This window comes from Ovis aries, chromosome 25 (assembly GCF_016772045.2).
Source record: "Ovis aries strain OAR_USU_Benz2616 breed Rambouillet chromosome 25, ARS-UI_Ramb_v3.0, whole genome shotgun sequence".
NCBI classification, from domain to species: domain Eukaryota; kingdom Metazoa; phylum Chordata; class Mammalia; order Artiodactyla; family Bovidae; genus Ovis; species Ovis aries.
The window spans coordinates 41,849,333-41,868,839 of NC_056078.1; the positions used below are offsets into that span (position 1 = coordinate 41,849,333).

The 19,507-nt window shown below is 52.9% G+C and overlaps 1 protein-coding gene across 10 annotated transcripts in view; it reads right to left on the reverse strand.

The window, feature by feature from the left end:
* Window positions 1–19,507, reverse strand: part of ARHGAP22 (Rho GTPase activating protein 22) — a 192,379-nt gene that overhangs the window by 55,675 nt on the left and 117,197 nt on the right. For 2 of the 10 annotated variants that reach the window (XM_042241146.2, XM_042241144.2), the window contains exon 1: window positions 2,247–6,582. The exons of the other annotated variants lie outside the window; for them this stretch is intronic. In XM_042241146.2, coding sequence (XP_042097080.1) covers window positions 2,247–2,298 — 52 coding nt within the window. In that variant the 5' untranslated portion in view covers window positions 2,299–6,582. Of the gene's footprint in view, window positions 1–2,246; window positions 6,583–19,507 lie in introns of those variants that run through there. 10 annotated transcript variants of the gene reach the window in all.

Below are 19,507 nucleotides of genomic sequence, written 5' to 3' on the forward strand. Positions count from 1 at the left end.
CTGAACACTTGAGATGCTTTGGTCTCCCCAGCTGTCTAACTCATGGAGCCCATTGGGTTCCACCCGGGTTTCCCCTTCCTGCATCACAGCCTGAAAACTTTCCCAGGGCTGGAAGCTAGTGCGTGGCGTAGGGCTCACTTCCTTTGTTTCCATCTCTTGTGGGGGGTGGGCGTCAAGTCCTTCACTACCTAATGTTTTGAAAGTAAATATCTTAAAAATCATTGTTTCATATTATTTGTCCTTTTGGGGGATTGTTTTAGGTGGGAGAGCAAACTGGTCCCCATTGCTCGTGCATAATAGGGTATATAGAGCACCCCGGGCCTCTACCCGCTAGATGCTGGTAGCAGCCTCTCCCTCCTTCCCAGGTTTGACGATCAAAAATGTCTCCACATGTTCTCAAATGTTCCTTGGGGGTCAAGGCTGCTCCCAGTTGAGAAGCATTGATATAGAGCAATGAGATCTAGACCTCCTCTGAGCCTAAATGACTATGAGCCTACAGCTGTAGGCACAGTATGGCTTGTCTGAAAATCATAACTGTCTCACCCATCACCCCCGCTTCCTCTTGTGCTTCTGTCTTAGTGCTGGGCCTCCAGGTACCCAGAGCAGGAAATTGGGAGTCACCTGGCCTGTTCCTCCCCTCGTCCCCATCCTGTCCCATACTGACGTCCAGTCTCAGGGCTTAAACTGCCATCCCTAAGCCGACAACTTCCAGACTCACTCTTTCCCTGCCCTCCAGAACCTTCTGTGCCCTTCCCCAGAGAGCTGCAATGAGATGTCTCCAGGCATCTCCCAAATATGAATTCCATCTCCACATCTGGGACCCCTCCCGTTCCTGGGTGAGGTCAATTCCACCTTCTGGTTACTCAAGTGGAAACCAGACACATCCTCGGCTCCACTCTGTCTCATAGCCATTCCAGTGAGTGCATTCGTATTTTTTTTAATTAATTATTTTAATTGGAGGCTAATTACTTTACAATATTGTACTGGTTTTTGCCATACATTGACATGAATCAGCCATGGGTGTACATGTGTTCCCCATCCTGAACGCCCCTCCCACATGCCTCCCCTTCCCATCCCTCTGGGTCATCCCAGCACACCAGCCCCAAGCACCCTGTCTCATGCATCGAACCTGGACTGGCAATCTATTTCATATATGATGATATACATGTTTCAATGCTATTCTTTCAAACCATCCCACCCTAGCCTTCTCCCACAGAGTCCAAATGACTGTTCTTTACATCTGTGTCTCTTTTGCTGTCTCGCATTGAGGGTCATTGTTACCATCTTTCTAAATTCCATATATATGCGTTAGTATACTGTATTGGTGTTTTTCTTTCTGACTTACTTCACTCTGTATAATAGGCTCCAGTTTCATCCACCTCATTAGAACTGATTGGTGAGGAGAAAAGGGAACCCTCTTTCACTAGTACAGCCACTATTGAGAACAGTGTGGAGATTCCTTTAAAAAAAATGGAAATAGAACTGCCATACGACCCAGCAATCCCACTGCCGGGCATACACAGTGAGGAAACCAATGAGTAAATTCTATTGGCTCCTCCTTCAAGACATTCAAAATCTGGCCGCTTATCACTGTCCCACCCGGTCCAAGCCAGCATCGTTTCTCCTCTGGGTTACTGGTCTTCAGGCTCCCTCCTTTGCCCCCAGCGGCTTGTTTTCAGTATCATTCAACAGATAATCAGAAACTGTTGAGATAGTACGTTTACATAATTTTTGCACTAAGTCTTCAAAATCTAGCGTGTAGCTTGTACCAACAGCACGCTTCCTCCAGCTATATTTCAAGTGCTCAGTGGTCACATGAGGCTTGGTGGCTGGAGGTTGGACAGCTTTCAGGTGGGTTAGACTGAGGCTGGAGGGGAGTGGGAGAGCCCACCATCCTAATTTCCTGAGACTCGTGTGTGTGTGTGTGTGTGTATGTGTGTGTGTGGTGTTTGTGCACGCGCACGTGAGTGTGTGCATGCAGCTAGCACTGGGCAATGCTTCATGGTCAGCTAGGCTTTTCTGCAGTGTCCCCAGGGGCAGCGTCCCCTGCCTTTCCCTGCCTATCCCTGCCAGGCTGCACTGGGCTGAACTCGAGCAGCAGTTCCAGCCTCCCGCGTATCCCTGTTGTCTCGTCTGTACCCTGCTTCTCTCACTTGGAGCCACCAAATGCCACTTGCCCTTCAAGGGTTAATCACCCCCCAGTCTGGTGTCCTGCAGCCGGCTCTTGGCCTTGGCTGTACACTTACCCCTGGGCAGCAGCCTGCTCCTCTTCAGATGCCTGGTGGGGCAGAAAGGCATGGTGCCAGAACTGGCCGGGCTGTGGTAGCAGGACAGCAGCAGCCAAGCTCGCCCAGGAACAGGCGCCAGGCGCGCGGGGCGCTGGCCGGACCAGGTCGCAGCCTCCTGACTGCCTGTGCGCTCTGCCCGGGAACTGGGGACCGGGCACTTTTAGTCTCTCCTGGGGAACTTCTGCACTTCTCAGCGCCTCAACGGGACTGTCCCAGGTGGGAGGGGTGAGGAGGAACCTTGGGTCCTGCAGGGGTGGGGCTCCAGTTGGTACTGGCACTGAGTTGGGGCCTGTCTGGGTGTCTACGGTGGAAACCCCTGGGCAGGTCCCAAGTGCCTGCCACCCTGCATGTTCCCTTCCTGTTTTCCAGGACTGAGAGCGCAGGGCTGGACCCCCAGCCCCACCAGTTTTGTGCCTCCTGGTCTTCCTCTCCAAGTGGAGCCTCCAACCTCCTCTCCTGGTTGGTGGAGATTAAGTGAACACATGGGAGAAGGCTGAGAAAACCTAAGTGCTTACTGGTTCACATAACCCTTCTATGTTTCCAATCCTTCATCAGCAAAATAAGGCCAATGGCTAGACCTGCCTTGGGAGATTCTGGTGAGGACTGAATGAGGCAAGGAGGCCAGGGGCTGGGCAGGACCCTGCACGTGCTCCCTAAGAGCTGTCACGGCCTCTGTCTTCTGTGTGATGACAGGGCAGCTGGGGCTCCCAGTGGCCCAGGGCCACCAGGCAGGGAAATGCCCAACAGGATTTGGATTTAGCAGTTTGGGATTCTTTCCATGAATCAGTTGCCACCCCTTAGGCTGTATCCCTGATCCTGGGGGCAGAGAGCCTGAGACAGCCTTCTTGCCAGGCCTGGCTGCCTCTCCTGTATCGCTCGGTCCTCCAGGGCACAGTGTCAGGAGTCTGGACGGCAGCTCTGAAGATACCATCCTAAAGAGCTGGGACAGGCAGCAGGCATGAAACTCTGGTGAGAGCACAGGGCAAGAGGCTGCACTCGACTTGATGCCACCTGTCTATCTGCCCATCTCTCCTATGTGTCTGCCTATAACTGAACTGAACCGATCCTCTCCTAAGGGTTCCCTGGTGGCTCAGATGGTAAAGAATCGCCTGCAATGCGGGAGACCTGGGTTTGATCCCTGGGTTGGGAAGATTTCCTGGAGAAGGCAACGACTACCCACTCCAGTATTCTGGCCTGGAGAATTCCACGGACAGAAGCTTGGCAGGCTACGGTCCATGGGGTAGCAAAGAGTCAAACATGACTGAGCAACTTTCACTTTCATCCTCTCCTATTTGTCTGCCTATCCGTCTGTCCATTCACCCATCCCTTCAACAAAGAACAGCAGCCAATTAAAACCAAAGCACATCGGCTTAAAACTCCTTGGAGGGCCTACTGTTCCTGGAATAAAATCCATCTCTGATGTGGTCCTGTGCCTCCAGGCCCCCTGGCCACATCTCCTCCCTCTTGCCCACCCTTTTGCTGCCATCAACCATCCTGGGCCCCTTTCTCTTCCTCAAGCTCATCCTCTTCCAACTGGAACCCCTCAGTTTCAGGTTGTTAGTTTCTGGCAGGGCTGCCCCCCCCCCTCACCTTCAGACCTCAGCTTAAACATCAGTTAGAGAAAACCCTGCCTAGGTGGGAATCTTTATCAAGTAACTGCTCATCCTGACAAACGACATTCCCTCTCTTTTCTCTGTATAATGTAGCACAGAGGAAACCTAGCTTCTTTATTTATATATTTGTTTATTGTGTCTCCGCTAAGGCATTTAAATTTCATGAAAGCTCTTGCCGCCCTTGACCTCCCAGAATCGCCTGGAAAGGGGCGGGAGTTCAGTGACGGGCAGCGGTCTCTGTGGGGACACACGGAGAGCTCTGTGCAAGTGACAGGCAGTCTCTCCCTATAGAACACCCAAGTTTTATTGGGTGTTTATCACATGCCAGGCACTGTCTTAAGAGCTTTGCATAGCTCAGCTTCATGTCCTCAGGACAACTCTAGAAGGCGGTAAAATTAGGATATCCATTTTACAGATGCAAAAACAGAGGCTGGGGGAGGTTGAGCAATTTGGCTGAGGTCACAAAACTAACTGGAGTGGCGCTTCCAACTGGTTAGTAAGGGGAAATCACTTGCCAGTTGGTCTTCTAAAGTGCTGGCCATTCACAAGGTGCTCTTGGAGGTTAAGGATCTGAACCCCGGCAGTCTGGCTGCAGTCTGATCTCCTGGTCCCAGTCGCTGTGCTGGGCAGCCTCCAAGATGGCCCCCATTGAACCCTGCTTCCTAGTATTCACACTCTTGGACAGTCACCTCCCTTGCATGTGGTAGGGACCTAGCATCTTACTAGAACAGAACAGGGCAGAAAGCAACAGGATGTCATCCCTGTGGCTGGTGTCTGTGTGCCCTCCACTGCCCCAGCCTTCATCGGGGGTGTGAGGAGGCTGATATCCACCTCTGCATTGCTGGGCAGTTTATTTTATTGTCATAGATGCCGAGAGAAAAAGGGAGAAAGGGCAGGTTGGGGAGGGGAGACTAGAAAGAATGTTGGGCAGTCGTCTGACACTGGGCTGGAAGAAAGTCGGGGAGCTTGTGCTGGGGCCTAAATGTGGGCCACAAGACACCTCTGCGCTTGTAGGGAAAGAAGCCACCCAGCACACACGGCTATGGAAGAGGGCTGCTGGAGGCACGGGGATGAAGCCTGGGTAGCCTGGCATCTGCCTGTCAGACGCTCCCGCCGAGCGAACGAAACCTCCCTGCATTTCTGTTGTCACAGGGACAGCAGGGCCCAAGGTCTCACAAGTGCTCACCCTCCCCGTCCTGCTCTGTCCCCAGCAGAGCCCTGCAGTGGGCGTCCCAGCTGTTACTGACGGTCCCTGGGGAGGAGCGCTGGCTGGGGGCTGGGAGACTGGAGGGCAGACGCTCCAGGAGGGGAGGAACAGAGACTTCAGGTCCCCATGATTCCTTCAGGGCTCTCTGGAGTCTGTGCCTTGGGGTTGCTGCCTCGCACCAGGAGGAAAAAGGATGCAAATCCCAGGGCAGGTCCGCAGTCTGCGCAAAGCTCCATGCGTGTACTATCTACCTGGGCCCCTGTGCTGTTTTCTGAGAAGGATCCTGGGAAGAATAGAGGAAGCTTACTCAAGCAGACGGGGGATGAGCAGGCACCCCTCTTCCAGCACAGACTGCATCCCATGTCGCTGCACTGGGGCATGTGAAAACCTTACACTGGCCTCTCCCTCCCTCGGTCTACACTGGTTGAGAAGGCTCTTTTTTTAATCCCAGATAGTGAAACCCCTGAACAGAGTGCCCTGGGTGCCTGGCTTCCTCCAGGCCCCTGGATATTCCACATTAGGGCCAGAGCAGGCAAGGAAATAGCTGACACCTTGAACAAGTGTGCCCCCCACCCCAGTCATGGGCAGAGAATTGAAGCTCCCACCCCAAGCAGTCAGCGTGTAGTGGAGCCCCCTGCAGGCTCCCCACGGCCTGAGCCCTGTCCTTTGCAGGGCTCTGGGCCCCGACTCTGAGTCTTCCACTGCGCCTCTTGATGAACTGGAACCAAAAGTAAACTTCTAACTCGCCTGAGAACAGCAGTGGTCACAGCGCACCCAGAGCGCTGGGAACTCAAAACGCCCCGGTGGGAGGCAAGAGCAGAGCCCAGCGCAGCGACGTCAAGGGATGGCTTAGGCAGGTGGGCACAGAAGCCGGAAGGAATCAGGTAGCCATTAAGAAACGAGTGTTTAAGGAAGAGCTTTGAAGAAACAGAAAGCAGCTCTGCTTCACAGGCTAGAACTGGAGGATGCAGCCTCCGGGACACGAGGGAGCCTCAGATTCCGAGAAAGGCTCCCTGACTCTAAGAAGGACCTCACCAAGGGTCCCCTCTTTTCGAGGGGGGTGACCTGCTTGTCCGTCTCTGGGATGTTTGGTGGTCATGTGACCAGGGGACCAGCCAGCAACGCAAACCGAAAGGCCAAGGAGGGTGGGGGAGGGAGGGGCCCACGTTCCTGCTGACTTGGCCGAGTCCCTGAATCGCTCAGCCAGGAGCTGCATACCTCAGGGCTTCTCAATCTGTGAGAATAACACTTCTCCTTTGATTTAAGCTCATAGGAGGGTTTTTCTGCTCCTTGCAGTGGAAAGTATCCCAGTCCAGAAATGAGAGTCCCCAGACAGCCCTTCAATGCTGCACTAGCTCCCCCAGGAGCTGCCAGGGAGGGGCAGGTCGTTGGCCAGCCAGGGACCCTGGTAGACCCAGAGCCGGGGTCCAAGAGAAAACTCAGAAGGTATATGACAACATTCAACATCCATTTTGATAGAAATTCTGTGTTAAGTAGGAATAGATTGGATCCTTCCTCAACATGGATGTACCCAGAGCCAACACTGGGAGAGCTGCTAGCAGCATTCCCATCAAAGTCAGCCACAAAACAAGCCTGCCCACATCACCACGGTTATTTACCATTTTCATGGAAGTATCTGCCAGTGCAATTAGAGAGCGAACACGAAATTATTACAGCAGGAGGGGAGGGTATTATGTTATTATCATTGCTGTTATTACGTATATGTGTGAAAACCTAGGTCAGTGATATGAAAAATCACTACAAGCAATATGCAGTTCAGTAAGGTAGCCAGATACAAAATACACAGAAATCACAATCTGCTTATAAATTAGAAGAAAGAGAAATGCACACCATCCATAGAGTAGAAAAACTCAGAGATACCAGTTCCCCCAATTTAGTCCATAAATTTGACACAACAAAGTACGAATAGCATTTCTTTTTAAATTAGACAAATTGACTCAGAAGTTCATAAGCAAAAACAGCAAATGCATTTTTGTAAAAAATAAGGAAGTCATACCAGCTCTACCAATTATTAAAGCAGAGTGAAGTGCACCACAGTAACGATTAAAACAGCATGGTACCGCAAAACATGGACAGAGATAGACTCAAATGTACTTGAGAGTTTGGAACAGAATTAAGAAGTTATTTCAAATGGGCAAGGACAAGACGGATTATTTAATAAACAAAACAGGGACAACTGGATAGCCACCTGGAGAAAAAACGTCAAGTTGGATCCTTACAGCACGTCTTAAAACAAAATTAAAAAATCATGATTGACCAATGATTTAAAGATTAAAAATGAAACCACAAAAGTACCAGGATCAACTGTGGGAGAAGTTTTGTATAATCTCAAAGTGGGAGAGGCCTTTCTAATACCACCCCAAATCCAGAGCCCATGAAAAAAATTTCACTACAGGAAAGTTTAAAACATTTTCAAGGCAAAGAAAAGAAAGTGAAATGACAAATGACAAAAGGAGAGGAAAGGGACAGATATTTATCAGATGCGACGACTTGCAGGCTATTATTTTTAACGAGGATGCATTGTACCTGGGACGTCCTCTGCTAGATACTGTTAAGTGAAAAAAGCAAAAGGACCAATAACACGGGATCGTTTTTGTAAAGGAAGGGAAGCAGGAAGGGAGAACAGAAACAAGGGTTTGTACAAAATATCGCTGGAAAGAGACAGACGGTGGGAGCTGCAGTCGTCTCGGGGGAAAGTGGACAGCTAGAGCAAGGGGTACAGGGGGACTGGCTTTGGCCTTTTGATGCTTGAACCATGATACTTGAAACATTAGATGAAAACAGAATTTAATATAAAGTGGCAAGTGAAAGAACCTCACAGCACGTGGGCTGCAGACTGCACACAGTGGGAGGCAGGTTGGGTGCTGGGCGCCCTGCCAGCGTGGAGTCACTCAGAGCCAGACGGCCAGCTCACCAAGGGGTGTGGGGCTCACAGCGGGACACACTGACCTGCGGCAGACAATAAGAAAGTCAGCAACTTTCTTCATTGTAAGGAATGGTAATATGGAATCGCCTACAGCCTCTTTGTGCTCCATAACTTGATAACAGCCCTTCATCCCCATATTCGCTGGGGATTTGCTCCAAGACACCCAGAGGATGCCTGGAACTGTGGATAACATAGAACCCTGTACGGATGATGTTTCTCTATATACACATATCTGTGATAAAGTGTGATTTTTAAATTAGGCCCAGTAGGAGATTAGTAGAGCTTCCCAGCTGGCATCAGTGGTAGAGAACCCGGCCGCCAACGCAGGAGACGTAAGACATGCGGGGCCGATCCCTGGACCAGGAAGGTCCCCTACAGGAGGGCATGGCAGTCCACTCCAGTATTCTCGCCTGGAGAAACCCATGGTCGGGGAGCCTGAGAGGCTATGGTCCACAGTGTCACAGAGTCGGATATGACTGCAGCTTCTTGGCATGCACCCAGGAGACTAACAATGAACAATAAAATAGAACAATTATAACAATATACTGTGACAAGAGCTATGTGAATGTGATACCTCGACAGCCTGATAACCGAGTGGGCTGCTAAGTGTATGTAACATTGAGCAGCTGGGTTTGTGTATATACGGAGCCATTGGACAAAAGGGTTAATCTCCAGGGGACAGAGCAGGACGGCACAAGGTTTCAGGCTGATACTCGGAGTGGTGTGCGATCTGAAACACACGTACTTTATTTCTGGGATTTTCCATGTGATGTACTTTCACACTGCAGTTGGCTGTGAGTAACTGGAACCACAGAGAATGAAACCACAGGAAGCAAAACCAGGGGCTGGGGGGCACTACCATATCCATCAAAAATTTAAATGACTCAGCAGTCCTTTCCTAGGGGATTTATCCTTCAGATAAATTTGCACATGTTCCTAAGGAGCTGGTGGGAATAACAGGGTAACAGCCCAACTGTCCATCAGGTTAAATATATAATGTGCTGGTTAAATAAATGATGTACATCCAAAAACAGAAGTGGGTGGGACTATGTGATACGAGATGATAGATTATTATGTGGGAAAAGCAACATACAGCGTCAACCACATGCTGCCAATTGTGAGAGTGATGTGGGCACATGAGGCGGGGGCGGCTGTCGTGCTCCTTCTCTGGAAGGACAAGGACTCAGGGAACCAGGCTCGCTTCAGGAGAGGAGGCAAGGGGCTCAGGAATAGGAGGGTTCAGTTCAGTTCAGTTCAGGCGCTCAGTCGTGTCCGACTCTTTGCGATCCCATGGACTGCAGCACGCCAGGCCTCCCTGTCCATCACCAACTCCCGGAGTCCACCCAAGCTCATGTCCATAGGAGGCTTACTTCTCGCTATAGGCTCTTTGAAGTGTTTGTATGTGTGTTATTGTGTGTGTGTACTATTGCGTCTGTGTGTTATGGAGTATATGTGTTATTGTGTGTGTGTTTTCACAGGCACAGATTACTTTCTTGAATAAATACTGCTTCTGTTCACGGTTAAGGGAGGTGGCAGCTCCTGGTTTGGCCCCAGAGAAGTCAGACCTGCCCTGTGCTTGGAGTACTTTCAATTTAGAAAAATGTCCCAAATGTCCTCCAATTGGTTTGCACTCCGTTCCCCTCTGTCACCCATCCCCTCAGCAGAGTTTCATTTCCCAAAACCAGGATCTCCCCGGGAAATCTTTTTTTGTGGTTCTGGGGATGTTTGGGTTTTTAGGGAATCCGTGTTGACCTTGCTCGGGGTAGCACCCTGTGGGAAAACTGGGGCTGTGATTTTCCTCACAGGGACGATCGCAGAGGTGAAGGAAGAACATGGGGCCAGCTGGGGAATGCCTGGATCTGGCCAGAGTGTTCCCTCTGAAAGATGAAGCAGGTCTCTCCCTTCTCTGGTAAAATTTCCACATTACTGCCTCTGTCCTTTACCTCCAGGCAACGTCCCTGCCCACTGCTTCCCTCCGGGGCTCCTCTGTGATGAGCTGAGGGGGTCTCTTCAGCCCAGCTTCATATCGCTCCTCATATCACTGGGCCTTCAGGCAATCCGTCCTATTTCTTGTCCCAGGATACGCCCTGTGCTCCGTGCCTCTGTCTTTGCACATGCCGTTCCCTCTTCTTGGGATGCTGTTCCCATTTTGTCTGCCTGGTAAACTCCTACTCATTCATCAAAACCCAGCTCAAATTCACCTTCCCTGTTTGCCCCTCACCCACCTCCAAGTTTCCTTATCCCAGTCCCTCTTCCACAAAGTGTGTATTACAGGCCCGCCACGCACCAGGCACTGCGTCTCGTGCTGGGAACACCCCAGTGACACGGGCCTGCCCCTTGGATAATGCAGCCTGGCTGCGGGGGGCGGGGGGCGGGAGGGACAGGCTTCAACCATTACCACAAAAGCAAAACTGCACCTTCAGAGCATGACAGAGTCCAGAAGGGAAGTCGGAGGTGAAGGGTGGGAATGAGGGTGGGCGTGTTGGGGGCAAGACCACACTTTGAGCACTGTATCCCCAGGGCTACCTCCCACCAACAGCTCAGCTTGCCGGGCTCGGGGCCTGGCCTGACTTGGCTCCTCTTGTCTCCTGACCTCCCAGGAAACCCAGAACAGGACTGGAAAACACCACTGATTGTAAGGGCAATGCCCCCCACCAGCCCACCCCCTCATTTAAAAATAGCTTATGCACAGAAAAAAAAAAAAGCTAAAAATAGCAACATACAAAAATGGAATATGCCAACTGCCAGATGAGGAGGTGGTTCTGAACTGTTCCAAGGTGGGGGCTGCAGAGGAGGAGTGGATCTGGCACTTTCAAGTGGGGGAAAAAATGTGATTTATGCTCAGTGACCTGGAGGGAAAATTGGCTGAATTCATTATTCTAAAGAAGGAAACGGGAACTAACCTTTATGAAGTGCATGCTCCGCCCCTGCTTCCTTGGTTAGTACCCGTGAAGAGGGATTAAGTTCTACACCATTGCAAACATCAGCTGCAGAGAGAAACCAGGCCCTCCTGCAGCTCTACTAGGCTTGCCATCCCCACACGGCTGGTACCTGCAAAGTTGGGCACCCTCCAAGTGACTTTAGGAAGCCGATGTTCTGATCACATCACTATCGGTACTATGTGCAGGAGAAGCTGAGGCCAGCGGCTTGGCTTCCCAAGCCCTGTGTCTGTGAGTGTTAGTCGCTCAGTCGTGTCTGACTCTTTGCAAGCCCATGGACCGTAGCCCATCAGGCTCCTCTGTCCACTGAATTCTCCAGGCAAGAACACTGGAGTGGGTTGCCATTCCCTTCTCCAGGGGGTCTTCCCAACCCAGGGATCGAACCCGTGACACCTGAATTACAGGCAGATTCTTTACTGTTTGAGCCGCCAGCGAAGCCCCTCCCAAGGCCCAGGATCTAGTAAACGGCAGAAACTTGATTTGCACCCAAGACTGTCTTCAGTCTCCTCCCAGCCCCAGCTCCCAACCTCCTGGGTCTCCTCGGGCCTGAGACGCATCCCCCTGCACCTCTCCTGACACCGAATGGAAAGCTTTGTCCAGGGGGCGTGTGGACATTGGTTAAACGGCTGCAGCACGCTGGGCTAGCAGCAGCTGTCTTTCAACCACAGGGAACTGGTGTCTTGTTACTTTATGTTACCACTGAGAATGTTTCCCCCTAACACTGTGTTTGCCTTCCCCAAAACCAAAGTCAGAGACTCGCAGTGGGCGTGGGAAACAGGGCAGGAAATGAAATGGGGAGCGTGAGATGGTGAGGGCCACCGTCGGGGGCCTGGGGCCTCCATCCTGCTGGCACGGTTAGTGCAGCCTCCTGAAGTGTGGACCAGAACTGCCAGCCCGGGGACACAAGCAGGAGCCCAAGGGTTCCAGTCACCATGGGCCATGGAGGGGCCCAGGCGTTTTAACACCCCTCTCCCACACCCCCCTCCACCCGCACCTTCTCTACAGGACTTGACTGATGCAGGAAATCTCGGCAGGGCTGGGTGGGGCCTGGCCAGCATGTGTCTAGAGGCCCTTTCTTTCAATGAGGCAGCAGACACTCCTCGAGGCCCTGCTGTGTGGCTGGCACAGGAGTGGGGTGGAGGGAGTGCCCTGGGGGAAGGGGAGGGCCAGGCCCTACCCACCTCCCCACCCCCCAGCTTCCTCTTGGTGGAGATGGACAAAGGATGAGGGAGTGAACCAAGGAGGGAGGGGGTGCAAATGGGGTGACTGCCACAAAGATGGGGTGGGCTTGTTAGGGGAAGCACGCTGATTGGAACTGCCCACCCTGGCCAGGCACCACAGTAGCCATTTGCGTGAGCTGTTTTACGACAGGAGGTCCTGGTGAGGAACAGGGAACTAATAAGCCTCCACCAACCGGAAGAGTTCGGGAAAGGTCAAAGGAGACACCACATGTCCGACCACCTCCCAGAATCCTTCTCTCGGGCATCCATCTTGGCTGAACAAGGCTTGCACCACCAGGAAGGGCTGAGTCAGAATGATTGGCTAAAGATAACCAGGAAACCAAACCCATCACCATAAAACCTGAGACAGCCAGCCACACGGCAGAGCAGTTCTCCTGGGTTCCCGTACCCTACTGCTCTCCACCCGGGTGCCCTTTCCCAATAAAATCTCTCGCTTTGTCAGCACATGTGTCTCCTTGGACAATTCATTTCCGAGTGTTAGACAAGAGCCCAGTTTTGGGCCCTGGAAGCGGTCCCCTTCCTGCAACAGGCTTGATACTTAAACAAGGGGTCAGGAAGGGCCAGTCTTAGGGGACCATAGGCCCAGAACTAAATGACTACAGGGGCTGGTCCTGGCATGGAGGGAAGGGGGGTAGGCAACAAGTGCCAAGGTGGGAAAACTCCCGAGATCCTCTGTGAACTTTATTGCACCCAGGAGGGAGAGAGTGGGTCCAGAGGCGGGAAGGATGGCAGAGTTCCGGGGAAGAAGCACTGGTGTGAGAGAAGAGGGTGACAACGTCTGGGTTCAGGATCTGTCTTGGTCTTGGTGGCGATCTGGAGGAAGTGTGAGAACGAGGCTCGGTAGGCTTCTGGGGCTCCAAGCCCTCCCACCCTTGGGGCATAAGAAGAGCCTAGGCAGGTACTCTCTTCCCTGCTAGCTCAGCTGGTGAAGAATCCGCCTGCAATGCGGGAGATCCTGGTTTGATTCCTGAGTCATGGAGACCCGCTGGAGAAGGGAGAGGCTGCCCACTCCAGTAGTCTTGGGCTTCCCTGGTGGCTCAGATGGTAAAGAATTTGCCTGCAACGCAGGAGACCTGGGTTTGATCCCTGGATTGGGAAGATCCCCTGGAGAAGAGAACGGCTACCTAACCCAGTATTCTGGCCTGGAGAATTCCATGGACAGAGGTGCCTGGCAGGCTACAGTCCATGGGATTACAAAAGAGTCGGACACAACTGAGAGACTTTCACTTTCAGGCAGGTGCTGAACTCCTTGCTGGGGCGGAGTAGGGGGGTTGCAGTGTCCTATGTCCCACTACACCCTGCTTTCTGTCTCCAGAAACTGCACAGTTAGACTAATTAAAATCACTTTGGGAGACTTCCCCGCGGCTCAGTGGTAAAGAATCCACCTGGCCATGCGATTCCAATCCTGATCCGGGAATATCCCGCGTCACCAAGCAACTCAACCCACGCATCGCAACTATTGAGCCTGTGCTCCAGAGTCTGAGAACCGCAAGTACTGAGCCCTTGAGCCCTTGAGCCCGTGCTCCGCAACAAGAGAAACTTCTGCAATGAGAAGCGGGCAGGCTGCAACTAGAGTAGCCCCCACTCAGCACAACTAGAGAGAGCAGGTGCAGCAAGGAAAGTCCAGCACAGGACAAAAATATATTAATTCAATTTTTTTTTGAAAATTACTTTGTAATTGCAAGCATCAATTTTAAAAAATGCCAGTGGCATCCCCTCTCACCCCTCTCCCAAAGAATCCCCACCTTTGGCTCAAGCCCAGCTGCTTGAAAAGCACAGACCCAGGACACCTGTCCTGAACTTCTTTTCCTGGCCGTGCGCTCCCGATGCCCAGGTGCCCCAGCCTGGCACCATGGGGAACAGCCTGGGGCCTGATGCAGGGGCTGACGCTATTCAAGGACCCGGAATACATTCTAATCATTGACACCAGCCTATGCCCATTGGCAGCCAGCCTGTGCCTACATCTCCACTCTTACCACCGCCAGGGGGAAGTTCTTGTTTGTCCCCAGGTGCCCCTCTGGACAGGTGCTTGAGAACCGCTGCCCTGATGGACAGTCTCGAATCCCGTCCTGAACAACCTACCAGACATCATGGCAGGAACCGGGGACACAGAGGTGAAGCCCTGGACCTCACGGAGTCAAGGGCAAGTGGGTCAGCCACAGACTGGGAAGCAGCCCAAGAGCCAAATGAGCAACAAGGACATCCGCTCTTCCTTCAGAGTCTGGGAGAACCGCCGTCTCTCTGCTCTTTATCATGGAGATGCTCAAGCCCCCTCCCCTGCTCTGCATCAGAAAACCTCCGCATCACAGGAATTCTTCCAGGTGGGGGAGAAACGTGGCTGGAGCCGAGTTACCTTGGAGCACTTGGAGGAGTGGGGGAGAGGTGTTCCTACCTTCTCTGCCTCCACCAAAGGTGGGTTCAGCCCCCTCCCCAAGGCCGGGGTGGAGGCAGCCACCACAGCTGACAGCCAAGGAGAAGGGCTGAGAGAGGAGACTGGGGCTGCGGAAAGAGACCTGCCCGAGAGCAGCGCAGTGCCCGGGGGCCTATGGGACTCCCACCCAGCTCTTCATAACTCAGTCCAACCTTCCCAGTTCCTTTCTGCTCTGCTCATGAGTCATGTGGACGTTTGTTGAGCCACAAACTCTGTGTTGGGCACATGAGAAATCCTTTCCTTTGATACGGACACCATGGATCTCTGATGCTCTTTTCCTTTCTGCATGGGTTCCCCAGAATGTGGGCCCACCTTCAGCAGATGTATGAGACCTCAGGGCTTTAGCTAACGTTCTCCTGAAACTCTTCTTCAACCAAATTCTTCAGATTCCTTAAAAAACAACATTCTGTTAAAAAAAAAAATGGCCTCCTTCCTGGGGGCCAGTTATACACAATCAGGAGAGTAAGAAGTCGTGCTAATGCCAGGATGGAAGTTTAACAAGTTCACTGTTACTGGTTTGATCCCCGGGTTGGGAAGATCCCCTGAGGAGGGCATGGCAACCCACTCCAGTGTTCTTGCCTGGAGAATCCCCATGGACAGAGGAGCCTGGCGGGCTACAGTCCATGGTGGGCTCTGGGGTCGCAGAGTCAGACATGACTGTGACTAAGCACGGCACAGCTGTCACCCAGCACCACTCCCCCACACAACTCCAGCAGGCAGCCACTCCCACGGTACTCGAAGTGCCTGGAACCCTCTGGAAGCATCCACCTGATAGTTTGCATGAATGGGACACCCCTGGAGGCCAACACCCACAGGAGTCTAAGTGCTTGCCCACCCCTGTCCCCCAGACAGCCACTCTCATTGTAGTATAAATGAATGGCGCCCTCTGGAGGCCCCCGTTCACACTGCAGCTTCTGTGAATCCCACCTTGCAGGAATTATGCAACAACCTTCCCACATTCTACAGATGAAAACTGCCCCAAATTTCCAGCCAGAGGGCCAAAGCTGAGATTTTTAGGCCTCACCAGTTTGCTGTCCGGTGCTTTTTCCTTCAGCAGAGCTGGTGGGGCTAGGGATCAAAACCTCAGCTCCTCCAGCCTCTCAGGGCCTCCTACCCATCAGAGTCCCACAGCAGCCCCCAAACTAGGTCCACTGCAGGCTGTTAGCCTTGGGCAGAGGCTAGGACAGCTAAGCTGCCTCCTTTGGAAGAATGTCTGATTTTCTATGCAACACATGGCCAGGTACCAATGAACAAAACCCACAAAGTCGTCAAAACTTTTGAACAGATGGGTACTCCGCCTGAGGCTCCAGCCACACCCACATTCTGGAGGGGCCACAGGAAGGTCCGGCTAGAACGTCACTGCTCAGCCAGCAGCTGTGAGGAAGGGCCTGGAGGGTAAGTACAGGGGACCCAGGCCATGGTCCTTGGGAATGGTAAAGGCGCCGAGAGGTCCAACCGCAGAGAAAACACTCAGTTCTGCTGAGCACTTCCCAGGTACCACAAAAGCACATCACTAATGGTGACACTTGTTAAGATACTGAGACAGGCCAAGAGCAAATGTTCCTGAGAAAACGCTGTGGGTACTGCTGAGGTGGGGGAGAGAGACACAGCTGATGGGGACCCTGCTGTGACCCATCTCATGATGAAACAGAAAAATCTCACAGGGACCTGAGATGCCAGAGCCTTTGACTCTGGATGCAAAGGCTACATCTTCATGGGTCCCTCCCTGATGACCCTTTTCTGATCTTTGCTTCTGTCCATCCACACTACTGTCCTTGAGCAAGCCTGGGTGTGGCCTGCTGATGGGATGGACTAGACCCGACCTCCCCAGGAAGAGCGACCACGAAGTGCAGGATCTTATTCACAGAGAGCCTGATGCCATCCTGCACTCCCTCTGCTGGCCAGCCTGGTCCAGGGTGCACTGCAGGCCAGCATGAGGGGCCAGAGTCCATGCCGGGCCCCACAGGACCTCCCTCAGGAGCACCCAGGACAGGGAGGGCCTCAGCTTCCCCGCCCACCAGCGCAGCGGAGGGCTGCCCTCTGGCTGAGGCCTGAACAGGATGCCGAGCACAGCAGAGCTTTGTTCCAGACTCCGCCATCGATCGCCATGCAGACGCTCCGTGAATGGCACTGTTGTGGTATTTTAAGAAGATTCTACAAATAGCAGCGACTCAGAATCGGCCTCAGAGCCAGCTGATGAATGCTGCAGCGGCAAGGGAAGGGCAGCCTGCGAGCTCGAGCCAGGACAGCGGGGCCTCACGGGGGAGACAGGGCAGGGTGTTGGGCGACCCAGGCCTTTTCCGGGGCTCCGTGGCCTCATCTCCCCCAGACCCACCGGGCAGCACACTCCCCCACCCCCGTCGCCCAGTCCTGGTTGGCAGCTTGCTTCCTGGGAGCTTATTGGGAAGGAGTGACCCCCCCAGACTCTGAATAAAGAAAAGGGGGCCCCTAACATCCTTTTGGCGTCTGCATCTCCTGTATTTCCAAGCTCGGCCAATGTCCTGTAGGTCATGGAGGAGGGGGTCACAGGAAGGGAGGATATCCGTGGGTTTTCATCAGAAATCACTTTATTAGGAGGCCAGAGAAACCTCAAAGACCCACAGTCCTAGCAGCCAGACTATTAATTGGAGTCATTCCAGAAGACTCCATTCTTGAGACTTGAAAGACAGTTTAGGGAACAGATACATAGCCTGAGTTTGGAGTCATTCAGAGCTCAGTTTAGACTTAGCTTGACCAGTGACACCTGGGTGGGCTGGGGCACGTAGTTTACCTTGCAGGGTCTTGATTTCTTCACCTCTAAATTCCACAGTATTGGACACCCCTTGCAGGGAAGGTTGAAGCAAGCCAGAAGCAAAGCGTGCGCTGTGCTTGGCATAGTTGGAACTCAGCAAATGTTGGCCTCTCTTCCTTCCCAGATGAAAGACCATTTATCTAATACATGTGTGCATTCCATTCATAAAACGTTTCTGAAGTACAGCGGGGAAACCTGGAAGGCATTAAGGGAACCCCTCTCGACCCGTGAATCCACAAAGACAAAGGGCTGTGGTATCAATGCAAATGAGCAAAGCAGGACAGTAGGGAGGCCTCAGCCTGTGCAAAAAAGAGGCTTAAGTCTAAGCCCGTCTGGTACTTGGAAATGTTGAGACATTGAAGGAAGGAGTTTTGACAGAGCTACTTGGCCCTTCCTCCCCTCCCCCCACTCCCCCCAGCACATTCTAAGCGGGGGCGGTGAGGGGGGCTCTACAGACAAGAGGCTGACTACCCACCCAGCTGCCAGGAGTGGCCTGAGTGGCTCCCCATCAGCTCCGTGCCCCACCCCCACCCTTGCCTTGCGTGAGCCCTGTATGCCCGGCTCCCTCCTTCCAGTACTCTATTTGGAGTAATAAGGTGTGATACCAGCCCTGTAAGTGGCCCAGCACAAACCTGTCCTCAATCAAAATTAAATGACTAAATTGGAATGAAGTTTGGCAGCCTTATTCAGAACCAAGAGCAGGGATCCCTCGACTCGAGAGTGAGGTCCAAACTGGGTCACAGATATGGTGGGGGGCCTTAGGCAAGCTTTTGGGGGCTTTTAAAAACATTCCCCTAGAAAATGAGGTCAGACTAGGTGGATCTCTGAGAATCCACCCACGCCTGCCCCATCTGAGCCTGTAATCTCTTAAGTCCTCATGATTCGATCATTAGCAAGATGAAACTCAGAGTACACGCTCGGCTTAACTCTCCCCTATACTGGAAAAGAGCTTGCTTATTCCCTACACTGGATTGGGACGAGGCAGGTAGGGGCCTGTTTGTAGGCAGCTGGCCCTGGACGTGATCACTGAGTCAGAGGTGCAGGTGTCTCCCAGAGGACCCCAGAGCCCTCTCTCCTAGGGAAGACTGGTGGACTCTCGTCCTACACAAGCACTTTCCCTCCATGCCCTCGCTGCAAGGGGACAGCCTAGCGAGGCAGTGATCTCGTGGCTAGGTGATACCGAGGTGTAGAGTCCAGGCGTATGGTCAGAGGCACTGCAGGTCAAAGCGGGCGAGGCAGGACTTGGGCCCAAAGCAGCCTGACCCCAAGGCTGTCCCCTCATCTGCACCCCCTTGCAGAGTGACCTGGTCTTTTTCAGTCTGTCTTCAACAGTAAACTGAGGAAATGCAAACGACTTAAGTTCAAAGGCCTCTCCGTGCTCCCAAGTTCAAGCCTCTCTACCTCCAGAAGTTGCTGATGCAAACTGGGCAACTTTTTTGGAATCCTCAAAAAAGGCTCTGCAGGGACCAGGATCAGACAGAACAAAAGTGGGCCATAAGCCACGTCTGATCCTAGGTGGCCAGTCCTAGACAGTGGGGAGGCTGCGGGCAGTGACAATTTACTAACTGGTTTGGGAATGTTTCAGCAGTTTACCAGCCTCCGAGCTCTTCTGGTGAGCTCCCTCTGCATGTCTGCCATGCCTGCAGCCCTCCTGGGCAGGAAGGTGTCTGGGAGATGGCAGGTGGGGGCCCTCCTGCCGAGAGGCCTAGGAAGGAAGGTAGGGGACAGGAGCAGGGGGCCCCTGCGTCAGCTCCTGAGTTACACCTGGTGCTCTGCCCTTGCAGAGACAGTCACGCGGCAGGCGGGGCCACTGTAACTCACTGATTGTGCCTGGGCTGCTTATAGGAGACTGAATGGAATCCCGGGGGGGCCTGCATCTTCCTGGTGTATCAAAGTGAGCACCAAGTTATTAACTATCCCTCCTGCTGCTGCCAGCTCCAAGGCATTCGCATGGAGAGCTAACAGGGGAGGGGGTGCAGGGAGAAGCCTGCAGCACTCCCTCCACCCCCAACAAGCCCTCAGTCCCCGCGAGGGTCTGAGCAGGTTCAGG